This window comes from Leishmania martiniquensis, chromosome 35 (assembly GCF_017916325.1).
Source record: "Leishmania martiniquensis isolate LSCM1 chromosome 35, whole genome shotgun sequence".
Taxonomy (NCBI): domain Eukaryota; phylum Euglenozoa; class Kinetoplastea; order Trypanosomatida; family Trypanosomatidae; genus Leishmania; species Leishmania martiniquensis.
The window spans coordinates 1403141-1423063 of record NC_090170.1 but is presented as its reverse complement, the minus strand read 5'-3'; the positions used below and the strand labels follow the sequence as shown (position 1 = coordinate 1423063).

Below are 19923 nucleotides of genomic sequence, written 5' to 3'. Positions count from 1 at the left end.
CTCTGTCAATTCGTAAAGAAACAAAAACGATCTTCAACAGCATAACGCAGGCCTCCGCAGGCGATGAGGGCTCTGCTACCCCTTGGCAGCTGGCCGCTTAGGTAGCGCGAGCTAGCCAGGTATGCGTGTCAGGGCGCTATCGCGCGCACAATCATCGTGCAGTCTGCTCTCTGGTTTTCTCTCTACAGGCACATTTCTCCCAGTCGTGGGCTCTCATAGCAGGTGCATCTGTGTATTTGGCAAGGCTGGCCGCGCTCATCTCCCTTTCGCCGTCGGGCTTCCAGCGCCACCACACGTCGCCCAATCCCCAGACTATTCCATTCGCTCACCTGCCCTCACTTTTGCTCTTCGGCGTGTGATCTCGCGCTTCACAAACATGGGATCAGTGGTGTTGGGAGAGGCGTGCAGCCACCATTAAGGAACAAAAAGGTGTACAAGAGGGGAAGGGGGTGGAGAGGGAACCCCTCTTCAGCGGTGCCACTTTGCGAGTAGGAAAGCAACAAGAACGTGCGCACAACACCTGGGGAAGGTGTCAGCTACGCACCCGAACGCGCGCTTACGAGTTGGTGCAGCCGGTCGCGTGAACTTGAGTCATGAACGCACCCACAGCCGCAGAAGAGCCGGCCCAGCTGTCACAAGCTTCCAGCTCCTCATGCTTGCATGACGCTTCAAACGGGCACAAGCGGGCTCGCTCGCCGCCGCCGCTGCATCCGCCCTTTGTGCCCGACTACCGCCCGTACAGCGGTGGCCAACTGCAGCCGCGCCGCGTGAACCGGCACACTGACATGCACAAGCGCGAATGGGATTTGTACTACCGTAATAACACAGTCAACGGGTACAGGGATCGGCACTACATACTGCGGGAGTTTCACGAGCTGCGCGCGGCGATCGACGCGGCCGCGGCGTCTGAAGAGCAAGCTGGCACCCCAGACGAGGTTTCACCGAGTACGTCCAACGCCTCCGTCTCGCCTGCGTGCTCGTTTTCGTGGATGGAGGCAGGTTGTGGGGTGGGTAATGCAATGCTTCCCGTTTTCGCCCAGTATGGTCATCTCCGTCATTGGCGCGCGCTGCTCGGCTTCGACATCTCATCTGTCGCTATATCATTGCTCGAGGAGAAGGTGGCACTTTTGCCACCGGCGCTAGCAGCAAAGGTGCACGTGTGTGTGTGGAATCCCAGCGAGTCGGAGGTGACAGACTGTCCGTTCTTCACACCCGAGGGAACGAGCGCGGCAGCGTCCTCCACACCTTCCACGGGCGCCGCAGAGATGGACCGCCCTACGGTGGTAGACAGAGCACCAGTCTGCGGGTTGCCGGAGTTCGTGTCCCTCATTTTCGTTCTCTGTTCCATTCCCGTCTCCACACATGCCATCGTCATCAGCCGCCTTGCCCGATGCATGGCGCGCCCTGGAGGGGTGCTGTACTTCCGCGACTACGCCGTCAGTGATCACGCGGAGCGCCGGTTTCAGTCGTCGTTGCACCGGCGGCGCGGCGATTGGGACAATGGCACCGGTGGCACGAACACCTACGAGCGCACCAACGGTACACTTAGTCACTTCTTTTCCCTAGAGGAAGTTCGCTCACTCTTCGAGGGCGCTGGCTTTGAGGTGATCACGCTTGACATCATCGCTAACGAGGTGACCAACCGCAAGACGAGTGTGTCGTTCGCGCGCCGATTCGTGCAAGGCCGCTTCCGACTGCGTGCGCGAAGCTCCACGGAGGAGGTAAGTGGAGGGCGAAAGTTGGGCCGCTGAGAGGTAGCTGTGCAATGCCTCAGGGCGCGCGCACTGAGAAGCTGATTTTGCAAGAGGTGGGGGTCGACACAGATAGGACGAGCGCACTGAGTTTTAGTCTTCCTCTTTCCTATGGCTCTTCAAGCCTGCTTGCATGCTGTCTTCTCTCTCTCTGTATGCGCACCTGCCGAGGTCCAAGCAAGGGAGGCCGAGAGGGAGAAAGGGGGGAGAGGAGGACGAGGCCTGTTGTATCCCGCTCTTCTTTCCGACAGGCTGTGCGAGAAAGGGCGCTCTTGTCGGTGCGCCGTAAGCGAATCGATTGGCCACCGAGGGAGAGAAAGAGGCAAAAGAAAAGAGGAGCGCTGCGCTCAGGGCAACTGTCTGTGTGTGTACGTGTGTGTGCATGCATGTGTGAAGGTGCGGAGCGCGTTCTGTACACCGAAATTCATACAAACACACACATAGACGTATTTTTTGGCGGCAGCCGCCTTTTTCATTATGGGGTGATGGGAAACAGGTGTAGTCTCTGCTGGCCGTACTCTACGCTCTCCAGTTCAGCAAGCCGCACTACGCCATGTTACGGAGCTTTGTCGCGCACGTTTCCGATTGCCACGCCTATGCGTTTCTGTCTCGATCTTTCCACTGCTACTCCTTCTCTCCAATGCGTAGACGCTCCTCACTTTCGTCGCGCTGCCAGTCTTCGGGGTGGCGAGCAGATCGCAGGAAGCGATCCCATCACTCGTGTACCGGCATCTTCGTTTCTGTATGTATGTGTGTGTGTGCTGGCGCGTAGAGTGGCTGTCGCCTTGCCTTCTCTCTCTTCACACCCCTGCTCGTCTACACTCGGCAGGCTGTGCATGTGCAATGGGTGTGCACGGCCTGTGGCGACTTCTAGACTCCTTTGGGGTAGTAGTGCATCCAGATGATCTGAAAGGTAAGCGTGTAGCCATCGACGCCAGTATCTGGATTGCACAGTTTCGCGCCCGCGTCGCGCCTGGCGAAGACGTGGAACACGCGGTGCTCGAAGGCTTTCTGGCACGCATACTGAAGCTTCTCTTTTACGAAATTCGGCCCGTCTTTGTGTTTGATGGCAGGGCATCGTCGTCGAAGAGTGCCGAGCATCACCGTCGCGCGAGGCAGCGCGCACGGAATGCGCAGGCCCTCCTGAAGCGCAGGGCGCGCCAGATACTAATGGCGCAGGTGGCCGCCGGCACTGTTAATGTCGGACAGCTGAAGGCGGTCATGTCGAGCGATGCACAAGCGGAGGAGAGTGCTGAAGGGGGAGAGAGAGTATCAGACGCGCCTGTGCCCTCGGCGGCTGCCAGCTGTGCGGAAGGAGTGGTCATCTCCGAGAGGGCGCACGACGGTGGTGACGCCGGCCGTGCGCCGGGAGCGACGAGCAGTACACGCGGCAGCATCGCGCGCGATGGAAAGCGGCCCAGAGAAGCCGGTGAGAAAGTGCTACGCCTGGCAGGACCGCACCTCCGCCGGCGCTGTCGCAGAAAACTCCGCCTTTCTCCCGAGACCGTTTCCGCGACGATCACGCGACATTTCCTCAGGGATGCGGAGGGCCTTCTGGAAGAGCGTACACGGAATGAGGCGCGCGTCTTGCAAAACGCCTTGCAGAATACCAGCACCTCACTCTTCATGGGCCCGAGGCATGCGGTCGACGAAAATGTAGAGGGCGCCGCTAATGTCGTTCACTCAGAGCACCAAAAGCTGCTGCGCCCGAGCTGCGCTGAAGCCGTGGCATTAGCCTGCAGAAACTGGCAAAGAGGAGACGAAGCAGACCACATCATCGTCAGCGGAAGCGACAGCGACGCTGAGGTAGTCTCGAGCGACTGCTGCACTGTCTCCTCGAGGGACAGTGGGATGGGTAGCGATGTGGAGGAGGTGGTCTTGGTGGATGAGGTAGGTGTCTCCGGACGCATGGACGCGGCGGAGAGAGAGCGTTGGTCTTTCTCATCTGCCCGCTCACCGTCGACGCCGACAGCGGTGCTGGAAAGCGGCGACATGGCACGGTTTCTCAATGCGCTGTCTCAGTCAATTCATACGCCGCCACCAGACCTGAAACCCGCCATCAATGCTGCTGAGGCGGCATCATTGCTGAGCGCCTCGTTGGCGTCTACTTCCCTATCTGTCAGCGTCGATGCAGACAATGCCAGTGGCCGCGTTAGTATTTGTAGCCGCAGTACGAGCTCCGCCTTTTCTAGAAGCGGCAGCTCGGAGGAGGAGGACACCTTAACTGAGGTTGTTGATACCGATGGCAGCGACAGTGTCGAGCTGCTGTGGCAGCCGTTCACGCAGCGGCTGCATCCCGTCCAACTTCTGCATCAGCAGGCGGACGGGAGCAAGTTCAACCCGCACTCATCGTGCTCGACCGATGCGCAGTGGATCGCCGCGCCGCCCGTCACTCCATCGCCCGACAACGCAGCCACAGTGGGCAGAGAAGATGAGGAAGACAACAGTGACTACACTCCGGTGAAAGGCCGTCGCGTGTTTTCACGCGGTCGCGCAGTGCCATTGCCTCTGCCTCTGCCTGCTGCTGAGTCTATTAGCAGCCGCGGCGGTGGACAAGGTGAAAAGAGCGCCTGCTCCATTTCACCTGCGGCGCCTTCTTCAAAGGCTGGGAAGGACGCCCTCTCGAAGGTGGCAGGCAGGCCTTCCGACAGACGGACGGAAGCGCACGGCCCCTCAAGCGGCCGCACATGCTCGGTGGATGGCGCCCCTCCCTGCAAAGGCGGAGACACGCGGGCCAACAGAGCCATCATCCCCTTCGAGCTGCTCAACGTAGTAGAGATGCTGGACTGCTGCGGGGTGCCGTTTGTGCTGAGTCCGGCAGAGGCGGATGCCCAGTGTGCGTTCCTGGCGCGGCAAGGCCTCGTGGATGCTGTGTTCACCGAGGACAGCGATGTGCTGGTGCACGGTGCGACGACGGTGCTGCGCGGCTTTTTCACGCAGTCGAAGAATGTTGTCGCTTACGAGCAGGCGCATTTGTCGGCGTGTGGCATCACGAAGACTGTGTTGGTGGCACTTGCCTCTCTTCTTGGGTGCGACTACACGGAAGGCGTCTCTGGCATTGGCCTCGTGGGCGCACTGGAGGCCTTGGTCGTGGCCTGGACCACCGCGCAGAGCACGGAGTCTAGCACTCCATCCTCCTCGGCGGTCCTGCACCTGTTGCGGCGCTGGGCCCAACTCGTTCAGCGGCCTCCCACTACGTGGCAGGAAGTGGACGATGACATGAGCATCCTGCAGTTCGTGCTGCTTCAGGCCGACGTGGCGCAGTGGCGCATGCTGGAGAAACACGCCTGCTTTCCAGAAGCACATGCCGTGGAGGTTTTCTTTAATGCAGACGTCGATGCGGACACGACTCCGTTCGAGTGGCTCCCGCCGGACTGGCAGCGGATTCGACTGTTCGCTGGGGCACTTGGGGCACTGCGCTCTTCTTGGCTTGTGCGACGATACGAACTCGCGCGCACGGAGTGCCTGCGGCGCGAGGAGGCGGCGGCCAAAGCTCGCGCCTCAATGATTGCCGGCCAGCGACGACTGACAGAGTATGGCGCACAGGAGCGAGTGCGTGCGACGTGGGCGTTTCAAAAGCAGCCCACCAAACACGCCTCCGTTCTTGCAAAGCTGCGTGCTGTGCAGCAGATGCAGTGAAGTGCGGTGGAGGCGACAGCATGCCATCATCAAGAAAATGCTGTGTTCTTTCGATGCCTCCATAAATTGTGCGCGCATTGCGACTGGCAGCTTCTCCCTCCCTCCCTCCCCCCGTTCGGGGCACCGCCGTGTATCGCGTTTGGAGGTGGGTGGTCCCTCCGGTGGCCCATTGGGGGGGGGTGCGTGCGGGCTCAGTACTCTCGATAGCCGCCCACGTCCCTCACGCACCGCTGCTTCCATTTTCTTTGCCCTCATTGTGCAGTCGCCCTTCTTTGACGTCCTTTTTATTTCACACGTACACCTACGCAGACGTACGTCTTCCACTCGATTAGGCGTGAGTACTCGCTTCTTACTGCTCTCCTCCCCGTTCTGTGGCTTGCAGCCGCGTAGAGCATCTGTTTGATCGCACCGGTGCGTTTGCGGCTCCATCGATGGTTGAACTCAGGCACACGCCTCCTATGCCAGCTGCATGAGCGAATGCTGTCGTGTGCGCAAGAGCGCCGATGGCCCCTCCTCCACTCGCGCCCTTCTCGCATCGGTTCCTGCACTCTCGCAGCTGCGTCTGTCCAAGAAGGATAAGAAGTGCTGTCCCTTAAGCGGAGGCGAAGGGCTTTGCGGGGCGAAAGAAGAAGCGGAGACGCGCTCAACATGCGCTGACAAAGCAATGAAGAGATCGCATGCACGGACGATGCCGATTGAGGGCTGAAATCGGTGAGATCACATCACCGTGCCCTTCGCTCTGCCTCCCCGCTTGAAGGTACGTGCGCTTCGTACACATCCTCTCCGTCCACTCGAGGATTCAGCTCCCCCTCATTTCCTTCTTATTCTCCCTATCACTGCCACCTTCCCCCTCCTGCCTACCGATCCCACGAACTCCCCTTCGCCATCTCCTCGCTCTCCCTGCTACGAGAGTGCTCAGACAACCGCTTCCACCTCGCTTCACCCCTTCCCCCTCCCGAGCATACAAGTATAGACACAAGCACAGGCTCACCGGCGCGCACACGCGGGCGTCCACTCAGGAAAAGGTGTGCCAGTCACCTTCTTTTTTGTTAGTGCTGTGTGTGGGGGCTCACTCCTTGGGGGCTTTCCTCTTGCGCTTGCACTTTTGAGCGCATCTTGCCATCGCTTTCTGCTATCAGTATTTCTTATTTCCCCTCCCCCCTCACCCACCGCTGCCTTCTCCCCCTCTTCCAGTCGCATCTTCGCTTCTCTCACGTTTCGCGCCCGCGCCCCTCTGCCTCGTATTGTATCGCTTTATGTGCCTCCCTCCTCCCTTTTCTCCTTCTTACTCTCCGTGCAGGTGTGCGTCCTCACCTCTCCTGTTGCCTTCCCGTACACCGAGGCGCAAGAGCACGTCGATCGGGAGGGAGGAATTGGTCGCAGTGGTGGGTGTTGAAGGGCGGTAAGACGCCGAAAGAAGAAAACTTAGAGAGGCTGCAACGGGCACCACGGCTAAAGTCCTCAGCCTCGTAGGAGCGGTAACGCACGCGTGCGCCCACGCACATACACAGTTGCCGTCGAGTCGGCGTTGCCTCGTTCTCCTGTGTCTCACACGAGAAAGAGAAAAAACTCTGTCGAGCCGAGAATTTTCTCTCACTTCAGGTGGCGGCGCGGAAGGTGAGCAGCGGTGCTGCGGAGCGTCATAGGAGATAGGGAACAGAACAAAAGGGTGCCGCCCTCCTCTCTCGAGATTTTTTTTCGTAGGCACCAGATAAACACGGCGGTAACGGAAACGATGATGAGGCCTGAGTCACCAACGGCGCTCCACCATGACCTCTCGTCCGCGGCCACGTCGGCCGAGCACGCCCCACCGCTGCAGAGCTGCTGCCACATAGATGAAAATACGCCCATAGCCATGCTGTTGGCTGAGGTGCTCAAACGGAGCATCCCGCTCGGCCTGGCGGCGGTGGCGCAAAACTCCATCAATTTGCTGCTGGTGGCCATGGTGGGGAAAATGGTCGGGGACAAGCAGCTTGGCGCGACGGTGCTGGCGAACAGCCTGCTGAACGCGACCGCCTACTCTTTATCGACCGGCCTCTGTGGCGCTCTGGAGACCGTCCTATCCCAATCGTACGGCCGTGATCCGACAAGTAAGCTTTACGGTGTTTATGTTCAACGCATGGCGCTCATTCTCCTCATTGTCGCCACCTTTGTAGGGCCTGTGTTGGCCTTCTCGGACTCGCTACTGATCTTCATCGGGCAAAACGGGCACGTAGCACACTTCACCGGCCAGTTTTGCCGCATCTCCCTCTTCGGTGTCTACTCGCTCATGTTGCTGGAGGTAATGCGGCGCTATTTTGCCTGCCAGCATCTAAACGCACAGCTCTCCGTCAACCTCATTGCCGGCGCCGGCTCCTTCCCGTTCGTGCTGTGGGTATGCATCAAAACGTTACAATTCCCTGGCGCGGCGGTAGCATGGTCGCTCCTCATGACCTGCATGCCAGCCTCCCTCTTCATCTACCTCTTCGTGACAGGGAAGTACAAGAAGACGTGGGGCGGGTGGGAGTCAGCGGCGCTGAAGGGCTGGGGCCCGCTGCTGAAGCTTGCCGTTCCATCCATGGCGATGATGCTGAGCGAGTGGATGTCGCAGGAGATCAATATCATTATCGCCGGCTACGCCCCAATCAATGAGCTTGACGCCTTTAGCATTCTCCACCAGTACTCCACTATTCTGTGGGGCATGACCTCCGGTGTCTTCATCGAGGCAGCGGTACTTGTCGGCAACGCTCTTGGTCAACGAAAGCCGCTATTGGCTCGGCGGTGCGCACAAGCGTGCCTGGGGCTCACATTGACGTTCGTCCTGGTGAACCTTTCCATAACGCTGCTGCTGCGGCGCTGGATTCCAGCTCTCTTTACGGACAACTCGCATGTGCACCTGCTTTTCCGCGACATGCTCAAGTACTATGTGGTTTACCACCTCTTTGACTGCATTCAGAGCTGCATGATGGGGGTGCTGCGCGGGTGTGGCTTGCAGTTGGTGGGGGCCATCTCCATTGCTCTCGTCTACTCCATCGTCGGTGTGCCACTAGGCGTGGTCGTGTTTTTCAAAACATCCATGGGTGTCAACGCGTTGTGGCTTGGGCCATGCGTTGGCCTCAGCTTCGTTGGTTTCCCACTTTACTGCTATCTCTTCATGCACTATATTCAGTGGGACAAGCTGCAGCCACACGCGGATGAGATGCCAAGTTTGAATACCTCAATGAACGAGCGCCCTGTGCGAACGTTCACGGGCACCCCGTCGCCGTCCTTGCCAAGCTCCGATAGTGAGCTGACTCAAATCGATGGTGAGGACCTTCATTCAGAGGTCGGGCCAGCGCGCCGCCGAATCGGCCCACTGAGCGGCTTTTCTGTGCGCGGTTCACAACCGGACTCGGGGCGCCACACCCCCATTTCTGTTGCCTCCACCAGCCGCGTGCTCCGAAGTGTCTCCACTACTTCTCTTAGCGCCTTCTGCATTCCTCAGCGCACGATTCTTTCCGCACCGACATTCTTCGCGAGTAGTGCGAGTCTGTCTGAGTTCCAGCCACCGCTGCCGCACGCCTGCAGTCCTAACGAGGAGCGCGATATGACTACCCCCTCTAGGACATCTGCGTCGCGAGATAGGCAGCGCAGACCCTTGCCACTGTAGTGGTCTCGTCGAAGTCGCGATGGCAACAGCTACACGTGGCGGGGGGGGGCTGGCAAACGTGGCGCCTATGCTGTGAGATATTGTCTTCTGACGCTCCTCACTTTGAGGACACATCGGCCACACCGCCGCAGTGTGTACAGGGCCCCGTAGCCGCCGACAAGCACACGCACAGAAATATGGACCACCGTCCCCTTGGCGGGGGATGCCAAGGGCCTGCGGCTGGCCCAGCGTCCTGGCAAGCATGTCGACGATGCAGCGCATCTAGGCAGCCAGCGACCGCCTGCGTGCCTTTCGCTGCGCGGCGGTGATGGGGGGCGTCACCCTGCGCTGTGTGCGGTAGGGCGGCAACGGGCTGGTGGACGCCAGACAGTGCTGGCTGGCCCGGCTCCTGGACCAATCTGCGTGACAGGTCTGCCTTCTGCGAGGGACGCGTGTCGGCACCGGCATGAGAAGAGATGAGCGGCTCGGTGGTTGCGCCCTCGTGTGCTGAAAAGGGTAAAATGCGTTAGGGTAAGGCTTTTTGGTTTCTTCAGGAGCGAATGGCTCGCCCAGCGACGAGGGCATCTTAGTCGGACTCCAAGCGCCGTGGCACGCAGTCCTCGCGTTCTTGGAATAGGCACTGACTCGCACCGCCCGATCAGGGACACGGAGTGGCGGTGCGGCCGTGCCGGGGCGAAGTGGACGCCGCCGTGCCACCGGGCCCCACGTTACGGCCTGGGGCGGGATATTGTTTGGTGCTGCCGGCAATGACTGGCGCCTGATTGCGTTCCTGCCCGAGAGCGGGTGGTAGCCGCGCCGTGCCACGGTTGCCCAGCGGTGCACGCGCAGCGGCATCGCCCGCCACGGGAAAAGAGACGCGGCCACGCGCGGGCTTCAGCGTGCCGCGCTGGCACCGGCCACCCGAACGCGCGCCAGGGAGGGGTGGTGGATCGTCCGTGCAGCCACGTCCGCCAACCCCCTCCTCCACTCCCTGCCGGCGGGCCCCGCCACAGACGCACAACTGCAGCGCGCCCCTTGAGAATAGGGTGAGCATTGTGGCGCACAGCAGAGGCGACAGGCGAGGCCGCCCCGTCTGGTGGGACCGCTGATCGACCGCCCTGTCTGGTGGGACCGCTGATCGACCGCCCTGGGCTTCCAAGCTGGCGCTGGCGCAGGCAAGTCACGAGCAGGTGCACGTTGTGTCGCCCTCGCCGCCATGCGATCACCAAAGAGGCAGCCCTGAAGGATGGACACGGCCCTGCCGTGCACCCACCCTTCCAACAGCCCTCGCGATCACACGCACGCGCCCAGGCCCTCCCTGGAGCCCAGCACAGAGCGTCGCCTCTGGACGCGCTCCTGCTGCATGGAAGGAGGGGGGCTTCACTGTGTCCCTGCTGAAGCCGCACAAGCCCGATAATGGGCCCACGCCCTACCGCTTTCCGATGTGAGCTGGCCATCTGTGCACATCACTCGAGCGAGCCGCCTCGCGACGGCCGCGCACCTGTGCAGAAGGCAAGCGCCAGCCACGGCAGTGTGTCTTGTGCCCTACACGCCGGCCAGCGGCCCGGCCTAGAGGACCCGGATCTCGTCGCCTTTCCGCAGATGGCCGGTGTCGGCTGTGGTGTGGCCTGCGGTCATTCGAGGACGTGCTCGTTGTGGGGATGGCGCGTTGAACGGAAGAGAAACAGAAAAAAGTCTTTGCGTGCATGTGCTGACGAGGACACCTCCGCCTGGTATGCAGGGGGGGACAAGGGCCCCCGTGCCCACGCAGTGGCGAGGCAAGGTATCCCCGGTGGAGTGGGGAGGAGGGGGGCTCGCCGATAGCGCTGAGCTCGTACGCTGTATGATCGAGAGCGCGCTCACCGAAGGTTGGATATAAACATCTCTCTCTCTCCTCTCCGTCTCTCTCGTGTTTTCTCTTTCTCTCGCACGGCAGATACTCACTCCGTGCAGGACGAGGTGTGTCTTCACTGTTCGCGTCGTTTTGTTTGTATATGTGTGAAGCGGTGCTGAGAGGTGAAGTGCTGTGGTCTGAGGTGGCTGCCTGTGTACGCACGCCGAAGCCGCTCTCGAAAAGGATCACGATCAGAGGCAGTAGACCTCTCCGCCAACCGAGAATAAGGGAAAGCAAAAAGGCCAAAAACTCGTCAAGTAATCGTTAGAAGCGGAAACATTCGTCCGGCATCTATGGAGCCGGCTCTTTTGTTTGGTGATGAGCTGATCTTCACACCACCAGAGGACGTTTTTGTGGACCAATCTCTCATGGTGGAGGCAGAGGCGCCTATGGATCATGCTGCAGCAGCCAGCAACAGTTTAAGTACCAAGGACCCTTTGACGTCTTCAAACGCAACGACGGTGGTGCAGAAGAGCACGTTTCCGCCTCCACCGCCGGAACTTGCTGTTCCAGAACCCGCAACGCCTGCCACATTTATCACGCTGGCGCCGAGTGGCCCCCGATCGAAGTCTTTTGCGTTGCACAAAACACCTTCGCCCGAGCAGCATGAAGCGGACGCCATAGCGAACAAGTTGAACAGCGCGAAAGGCGGCGATACGCCTAGCTACCGAAAGGCCAAGAAGGTCGGCGGCGATGGCTCCTCTGTCGAGGACGATGACGTCTCGCTGGACAGCTGTGGTATTCCCCGTTACAGTGCTCGCTACCCAGAGGGCGGTGGTGGCGGCCACGGCGACGTGAGTGTGCCATGGAACCTGCGCCCATCCGCGCGGCGCGTGAATTGCACCTTTTTCGACTCCCTGCGCTCACCTCAGTTTTGGCGCCAAGTCGAGTTTGCCACCCGCTTCACAGTCCTTGCCGTACTCTTGCCCGGCGCACTGATAGCAGCGGAGCTACCCGGAAGCCCGTTTGTGTCCCCCTTCATGGTCTTCGGGTCAGGTGTGCTGGCGGCGAAGCGGACGTCTGGCGAGGCGGTCGCGTACATTTTTATGTGGGTTCGCGCCGGCTGCGTTTGGCTGCCGCTGTCCGTGATAGCTGGTGCGCTGAACCTTGGCCACCACATAACTGGTTGGTGCATCTATTACACGGCAATGCTGTTCATCATGGCTGCTTTCACCGAGGGCATGGTGCGCCGGATCTGCCTGCTTCTCTTCAACAGCTGCAGCATCGGACTCCTTGTCAACAAGAACCACGGCGCTATCTTTCCGTGCCGTGTCATGGTGGACTGGTGCATTGGCATGGGACTCTGCGTGGTCGCTGCCTTTTTCCCCTACCCCCTCTTTTGCAAACGCGAGGCGCAGCGGCTCTTGCAGGACATTGCCCACAATACCGCGACGGCGTACCGCGGCCTCGTCTACTCCTTCTGGAGCCCGTCCAATGTGGAGCGTAACATGGCAATGTCAAAGGTGCGCATCATGACCGAATCTCTCGACGAGTTGCTACCGCTGTTTGAGCACTACCAGAGCTTCTCGTTTTATGAGTTCCTCTTTGAGTCTGCTGAAGTGCGTGAGATTCGCGCGCTCAAGTTTGCCCTCTTTGAGCGCTTGCGTATCAACCTCAGCAGCATGACGCGTGTGTTGGACATGGTTGAGGCGAAGCCCAGCGCGATCGACGACTCCGACCGCTCCAAAGCGTTCGGCGAGCTACTGAACCCCCACCTCAACGCCGTGGCTGAGGTTTTCGACGAACTCTTGGATTTGCTTGCCCGCGTCAAGACGCGCAAGGCTCTGCTAGGCCTGCGGGAGCGCTTTGAGTCGTTTGCCGACCGCACAGACGACTTGCAGGACGCGTACAAGCTGGCGCGTCGCATGATCTTCTACGAGTACACTTCCGGCGTCTTGGAAGAGTTCGTTCCGCTCATGACTTTCTACCTCTTCACGGTCGTCTGCGTGCGCAACACCATCGACATCTTCCAGACAAAGGTGAAGGCGCACCGCACAAGTTTAGCCGGCACCATCAAGCAGATCTGGATGAAAGCTGTGAGTGAGCCGGCGATGGAAAACGTGACCTTCCTCAAGAAGCTCTTCACGGAGTGGAACCGCCGAGAAATTCAGCGCGTCATCGAGGCCGCCAAGGTGAGCGGGGCGATGATCTTGACGGTCGGCTTCTCTTACCTGATTAAGATCGACAAGGCGTCCTTCTCTGGTCCGAACATTATCGCATTCGTCTCCGGCTCGAACCCGGTCGAGGCGGTGCAGGAATCGATTGTGCGCCTGACTGGCTGCTTGCTGGGTACGGTGCTAGGCTTCTTTGCCGGCACCTATTCCAAAACCCCGGTGCAGCGTGTGGCCTCTCTGTGTACCCTGATGTTCCTTGGCACGTTTCTGCGCTTCGACAAGGAGTACGGCATCATGACAGTGTACGGCATGTTCGTCCTCATTCCGCTGCTTTCCATTGCGGAGACGACGATTCAGGACACGGTGGCACGGATGAACCAAAACACATTCGGCATTTTCATCTACCTCCTCGTGAGCATACTGATACTACCGCTGTCTCCTGGCCTTATCTTGCGGGCGAAGCGCAGCAACGTACTGCGCTGCATGGGCTCGGTGGTGTCGAGGATGATGGATCTCTTCAGTGTGCCGCTGGTGAACGACCCGACCGCAAGCAACTACTCCCGCTTGGTAAGCGACCAAACTGATGATGAGATGCGGTCACCGAAGGCGAGCGGAAAGGACGACTCGATGCAGCCGCGCAACTCGCTCACGAACCGCTCTCTGCACCTCTTGTCCAAGGCGGATACCCCTATGCTTCAGATTGATACGCAGCTAGACGACCTCAGGCGTCGTCTCAAGGGCACAAAGGACATGATGAAGTTTGCGTGGGACGAACGGACGCTTGTCGAAGTCGACTATCCAATCAAGTCGTGCGAGCGAACGTACCAGCACATGTATCGCATGACAATGCTGCTCCAGACGATGTGGATGAGCTGGAACGTCATTCGCAGTCAGCGCACGTACACAGAGGGCACGCGCCACATGCTGCGCAACCTGCAGCCTGTTGCTCACGATGTCGCCGGCGCCTTTCAGCGGTTTGTAGACCTCATGTGCTACATGATCCGCGAGCCGGCCATCAACCTGGAGGGTGACATCATGAAGGCTGTCTTTGATCTAATCGAAGCTTCGAACGCGCTGCACTGCCGCAAGAGTCAGATTATGCTCATGCTCATCAACCAGTCCGTACACAATTACAGCGGAGCGAATCATTCTGGCGACGCCGCGGGCGACAGTGGCTGTAAAATCGAGGATTCCAGCACACATTGGCAGCCAGACCTCCCCGACTTGGAGGAGCGAGGACTGAGGTCCAGGCAACTGACTGCAACCGTGAGCACATACAGTGGCGGTCCGCTGCAGCCACTCTTGCAGCGGCACTCTCCAGAGCTCCCTCACTCACCTTCGCTCGGCCACATGTCACGGCATAGCACGCGCCCTTCCTCGACCTTGACGCGTCGGCATGGCATGCAGCGGGCAGCAACGTACGATGATATCCTTCACCGTTTTACGCCCCTCACCCCTGTAGCGTCGCCGACAGGTCAGGGCTACAGCTTTCATGTGCTCGCCTCGGAGCGCAACGTGTCTGTAATGCCGTACCTTCGCAGGGCGGGCACAAGAGATGTGATTGAGGAGAGCAGTCACCCAGCAACCCCGGTGCATCTCCCCGAAACCTTTCAATTTCCGCTGACGTCGGAGGATGTGGAGGGTCTGCACTCTTTCACGTTGTCAATGGAGATGTTCGCGAATGAAACCAAACTGCTCATGATGAGCATCGGTGCTATGCTTGACAACGTGCGCTCTAAGCTGTGAGGAAGGACGCCATGCTGGGAAGGAGTAAAGAGGAGGAGGAGGGGGGCGGCACCAGTGAGGCCGGCGCGCCTCCCTCTCCAACTCTCTCCTGGAAAAGTGCCCGTTCGAACCTCCATCGAAACACAAAAGCACAGGCGGAAGGCTGAGACGGAGGGGGGGACAGGATGTGAGAAGAAAACACGGGAAAGGCTGAAGGAACGTTCGCACACCTTTGAGGGGGGAGGTGGATGTGTGTGCCTATTGAACAGCATCAAGTTCGCGCCAAGTGCTCGTACTCCTTGGGCGAGATTTGGAAAGAATCGAAGCCTCAGAAAGATGGGAGAGGTGTGGCAACAGGAGAGGCCGCCCCTTTATGGTGTGCTGGCGCCGTCTTCTGTGGCTTTCGTCGATTGGTGAACTGCTCTCGTCTTCTTTTTTTTTCTGGTCCCTCTACGCCGCCCGTAAGTGGGAAAAGCTGCGTTGCTTTGTCTTGTCTCTTCACCCACCTTCCCTTCTCAATGCCCCTCCTCCTCCACTCTCTCACTTCCGCTCTCACCATTTCCTTTTCAGCAAGAAGTGCGCATTGCTTTCCTTTTCTTTTTTCTTCAGTTGTTCGGCCCCCTTTTTCGCGTTTGTCCGAATGAGTAGGCGCTTTCTCCGGCTTGTGCGGTGTCTACCTCCCTCTCTAGGTGTATGTACCTAGGTGCGTGCATTCCATGCTGCTTAGCAAGTGTGTGCTTGTGTGCAGAAGGTGCGGCCCGTACACTGGCCTGTGGAACTCTTTGCTGTGCCTCCAAAGAACGGAAGAAGAGAAACGAGAGCATTCGACCTTCGTTGGAAGATTCAATGAAAACGATACAACAACTTCTAAAACGTCGTAGCAGCGTCCTGAGCGCTGCCCCGCTCTCGCCCTCGCCCTGTGCTCCACCTATCCGCATGGCCTCCCTCGGGTACGCGCGTATGCCCTTTTGCACTATCTTTTCTTCAAGTAGATTTGAGTGCAGGTGTTCAAAACGGTGTTCTCCGCCCTCTAAGCTGGTCTTCCACGCCCCCCACCCCCTGAGTGCGCGCACTACAGCGCATCCGTCCTTAGCTCTGCGCCTACTCGCCAGCGCACCACCGACCTGCACCGTATTCACTAACAGATGACTGTTTTTCTCCGCTTCGTTGTCGTGTTTCGGCCCTCTCGCTTAAATCCTTATCTCGGGTAGAAGCGCCGCCGCCCTCCTTCTCCCCCTCCCCCTCCCCCCGGTGCTTTGCCCCAGCGCGATAACTTACCTGAGTAAAACATCATCCGGGAGGTGAAGCACATGGCGGATTCATTGACGCGCTCACCCGCTCGCTCTCCTCCCCCCTCCCCCTCACTCGCCCTCTCCATATTTATACATCATATGCCGAATGCTAATATTGACGATGCCGTTTAGCCTCCCTTTCCTTTCTTTTGTCCATTGCCATTTTTTGCCCCGAGCCGGCTGCTCTCTTCGACCTTTCACCTCCACTTTCACTCTTCTTCAAGCAGTGGAGCACCTCCGCCTGGTGGTGTGCGCGGTGAGAGGGGCCCAGTGCCCACGCGGCGGCGAGGCAAGGCAGCACGACTGCCCCCCCACGGCCACGCCGAGCTACTTCTGGCAGTGAGAAAGCCAGAGCGATGCATCGCAAGAGACGCTGGCAGCCCGGCTGGAGCGGTGCGGTGCTTGCGGATAGCGCTGAGCTCAACCGTAGCACGGCACAAAGTGGCCCTGCCGAAGCGGAGAAAAAATGTCTCTTCAGTCTCTTCCAGTGAAAAGAGCTGAAAGGTGGGGGGAACAATGCAGCAGCGAAAGAGACACGGCAAAAAAAGAGGCTAGCAGAATAACTTCCTTGGGGCATTTACTGCAGTGAAATCGAAGCTTTTTTTTTGCCGCTCACATGTGCGTTTCTCTCTCTGCTCCTTCCTGATGTCCACTATTGCTTTCCTTAGCTTTCCTCTCGGCGACTTTGCGCTACGCTGAACAGCCTCTTCTTCCTGTGTGCAGCTGGCTGTATGCACTCGTTTCCGACCCCTTTCCGTTGGCGTTGCCTTTGGATCATATCAGAGAACTGTGGTGCCTCCCCATTGCCGAGTCCATGGGTCGCATTCAATATTTTGCACTTTTCTGACGCTCCTCAGTTTGAAGATACATCGTCCACCCCGCCGCAGTGTGTACAGGGACCCGTAGCCGCCGACAAGCACGCGCATATACACACACACACACACAGACGCAAATTTGCACCACCGCTATCCTAATCGTGGCTCGGCCTCGCCTTCAGACGCTCCGTCACTCTTCCCCTGCTTCCACGCCTTACTGTAACGCTCTGATGCCTGCCACCTCACCGCGGTGGGGGGATGCCAAGAGCCAGCGGCCTGCCCTCTGGGAGCGGCTCGGTGGTGGCATCTTCGGTAGGACGGGGCGGGGACGGCGAAAAAAAAAAGAACTGCTTGCATTCGGAAGCGTGTGTGCGTAATCCGTCTCGGCCTCCCCCGCCACGGCACGGACCCCACCGCTCTCCGGTCACGCGCCCTCCTGCTTCACATTCGTCCGCCGCACTGCCTTTTTCTCTGTCTCCCTCTATCCCTGTGTGTCCTCACTGCGCCGTGACGCTTGCGTGTACGCTCTTCATGCGCCGCAGACACCGCTCGTCTTTTCTCGTCCTGCATGTCTGTGTCCGAGAAGGTGATAAGGGCCCGACGGTTTTGGAAGTCGCGGAGGCAGCAGCGCGGTGCAGTCGCCTGCGGTGTGGCGAGTGTGGTCGTCCTCACTCTGATAGCGACTTATCTCCTGAGCGTGTCGGGATGGGCCGTCCATGACGCCACGACAGCGAGGGTGATGGGTGCGCCGCGCAACGACTCGGACCGCCACAGCACGAGCGGGTCGATATCGGCCCAAAGCGCCCTCCCCAGCCCGCCGCTCGCGGCGTTTGCGCATCTGGATCGTCTGGATCCGCTGCCCCCACGCCCGAATGAGACGTTCATCACGTTTGGGCAGTTCATCGACTGCCTGGGCGAGCGCCTCCGCGTCCGCCACCGCGAAGAGGAGGAGCTGCCCATCGCCGATGATGAGGTGTTCTTTCCTTACATGGTGATCCCTGTGACCTTCGAGATACGGGAGCTGAAGGCGTTCGTGTGCAACGTGAGCATTCCCTTCAAGCACCTCATGATTGTGCAAAATTGGGACATCGGCAGCATGTCTGAGTTCCTCGGTGCCACAAGGCAGATCTTCTCCTTCACCTCCCGCCTGGAAATTCGCCACTTCCCGCGCAATCGCGGCTACGCCGGTGCTCTCAATTTAGCTATGCGTGACGCCATGACCTTCTCGTTCGACGAGGTGCCGTTCTTCTTCATGTCGAACACCGATGTCCGCTTCTCGCCAGGGCTACTGGAGACTTCGCTGCCGCGCATCCATGCCGGGGCATTGGGTGGGCACGCGCTGCTGGAGCAGTTTAAGAGCGAGGTGGCGTCGGAGCCGAACGAGTACACGCCAGAAGCGTTCCGCGGGGTCCCTCTCCGCTCGACGGATGACCAGCACCTGCTGGTTTCCTCTCCATCCCTGCCCGACCGGGTGCGGTACATGGATCAGGCCCAGCGGGAGCAAGTGTTCAGGGATGTGGATGGCTACTACTACCTGGACCAGCAGCAGCAGACTGCCGTTTGGGGGCTGAGCCGACTCGCCATGGAAACGGTCGGCTTCTTCGACGAGAACTGCTTCCCTGCCTATCACGAAGACACAGACCTCCTTCTCCGGCTTGGGCTCATCGGGCTGCGCGCCGTCTACGTGGAGCCGCACCGAGTGGGCGTCATGCACCTCGTCAACAACATGTTCTCGACGGAGCGAGCGTTTACGACCGCAAAGAGCCTCGGCGACATTCTCGTGTTCCTGCGCGGCATCACGGAGGTGAGCCGCTTCATGCTTCCCTCTGAGTACGTTGCGGTCAAGCCCCAAATGATCAGCTTGGAGCCGTACCCTTCTCGGGACTCACTGCTACTGCCACCAGACGTGTGGGTGCTGAACGAGCGGCGGCGACTGGCGTTGGAGGAAATGATACGGCTCTCCATGGAGTATTACGCTCAGCCCCACAGAGCGCCTGAGGAACGCCGAGCGGCTTACGTTATCGCCTTCGTCCCTTTTGAAGAGCGCCAGCGGCTGCTGGCGCTCCTATCGCCTATAATAGATGCTGCATCGCTTTACCACGACGGTAATGCGCTGCGGCGTGTGTCGATACCGATGTGACGTGCATGGCCGACGAGAAGCGCTGGAAGAGGTGGCGTTTGTGGCACTCCCTCTACTTGCCGGGGCCATTCCGGGCCATACACCCCGCGAGGTCCCCACCACTCGACACACGCGCGTCAGCGCTGCACCGACTCTGCCATCTGCGCACAGCATCTACCCCATAATCCGTCCACGCGGCGCCCAGGCAAGGCAGCCCCACTGCCCCTGCCGATGCCGTTGCGTCCGCGGCCCTTTCAGCGCCAAGAGTCGCTCGACATCGGTAGGGGCAGTGGGGCTGCCTTGCCTCGGCGCCGCGTGGGTACTGGACAATCACCCCCACATACGAGGGGGAGGTGTCCTTTTCACATGTAAAAAGATAAATATCTTTGTTTTAGAAACTGCACCGTGCGAGAAGGTGTACGCCATTCGATGGCCGTATACCGCAATGGCTGAACCCGCACGTGTGTGTGAAGGCGACGAGATGCGGGTCCTCCAGGCCGAGCCGTCTGTCGTCGAATCGTGCAAGGCGCGGTGCTCGCGCCATGCTTCCGGCATCTGTGCCTCGCTTGGATGTCGCACACCACCTCCGCAGCGGGCGGCAGCGCCTGCGCACAGCCGCCACCCCTTTCTTTCCGTCGAGATCTCCGGGGACGTGTCTGGGCAGCTCACCGGTGCATTGCGCGATCCCCGGCGCTGGCACGCCCCCCCCCTCCTTTGGAGGGCGTGGGGGTGTGCCAAGCGGGACGGGCGCGCGGATGGGCGTATGCCAGCGCACAAAGGGGCCCACAGCCTGTCGTCCGGATGGGGGGCAGCGGTGTAGGCACTCGGCGGGGAGCATGCCATGCAGCACGGACGGTACGCGAGATTCACGGAGTGTGTCGTGCATGGCGCCTGGTTGGGCGCCGCCTACCCACACGCACGCACGGCAGCACCAGGCGGAGGCCCCACCGTGCCGGTGGAGTGGGTG

The 19923-nt window shown here is 59.8% G+C and overlaps 4 protein-coding genes across 4 annotated transcripts; all 4 read left to right on the top strand.

The window, feature by feature from the left end:
• Positions 1 to 593: 593 nt before the first annotated feature.
• LSCM1_01121 (uncharacterized protein) lies at positions 594 to 1751 on the top strand (the record flags this gene model as incomplete). Its single annotated transcript, XM_067318746.1, has 1 exon — positions 594 to 1751. The coding sequence occupies one exon, from the start codon at positions 594 to 596 to the stop codon at positions 1749 to 1751; it is 1158 nt and encodes a 385-aa protein (XP_067174851.1).
• Positions 1752 to 7125: 5374 nt separating this feature from the next.
• Positions 7126 to 9018, top strand: LSCM1_01119 (uncharacterized protein; the record flags this gene model as incomplete). The annotated part of the gene is made up of 1 exon (XM_067318745.1): positions 7126 to 9018. One exon carries the CDS (start codon positions 7126 to 7128, stop codon positions 9016 to 9018), a length of 1893 nt encoding a protein of 630 aa, XP_067174850.1.
• Positions 9019 to 11184: 2166 nt separating this feature from the next.
• On the top strand, positions 11185 to 14751 carry LSCM1_01118 (uncharacterized protein; the record flags this gene model as incomplete). The annotated part of the gene is made up of 1 exon (XM_067318744.1): positions 11185 to 14751. One exon carries the CDS (start codon positions 11185 to 11187, stop codon positions 14749 to 14751), a length of 3567 nt encoding a protein of 1188 aa, XP_067174849.1.
• A 2654-nt stretch (positions 14752 to 17405) lies between these two features.
• LSCM1_01117 (uncharacterized protein) lies at positions 17406 to 18977 on the top strand (the record flags this gene model as incomplete). Its single annotated transcript, XM_067318743.1, has 1 exon — positions 17406 to 18977. The coding sequence occupies one exon, from the start codon at positions 17406 to 17408 to the stop codon at positions 18975 to 18977; it is 1572 nt and encodes a 523-aa protein (XP_067174848.1).
• Between the last annotated feature and the right edge of the window lie 946 nt (positions 18978 to 19923).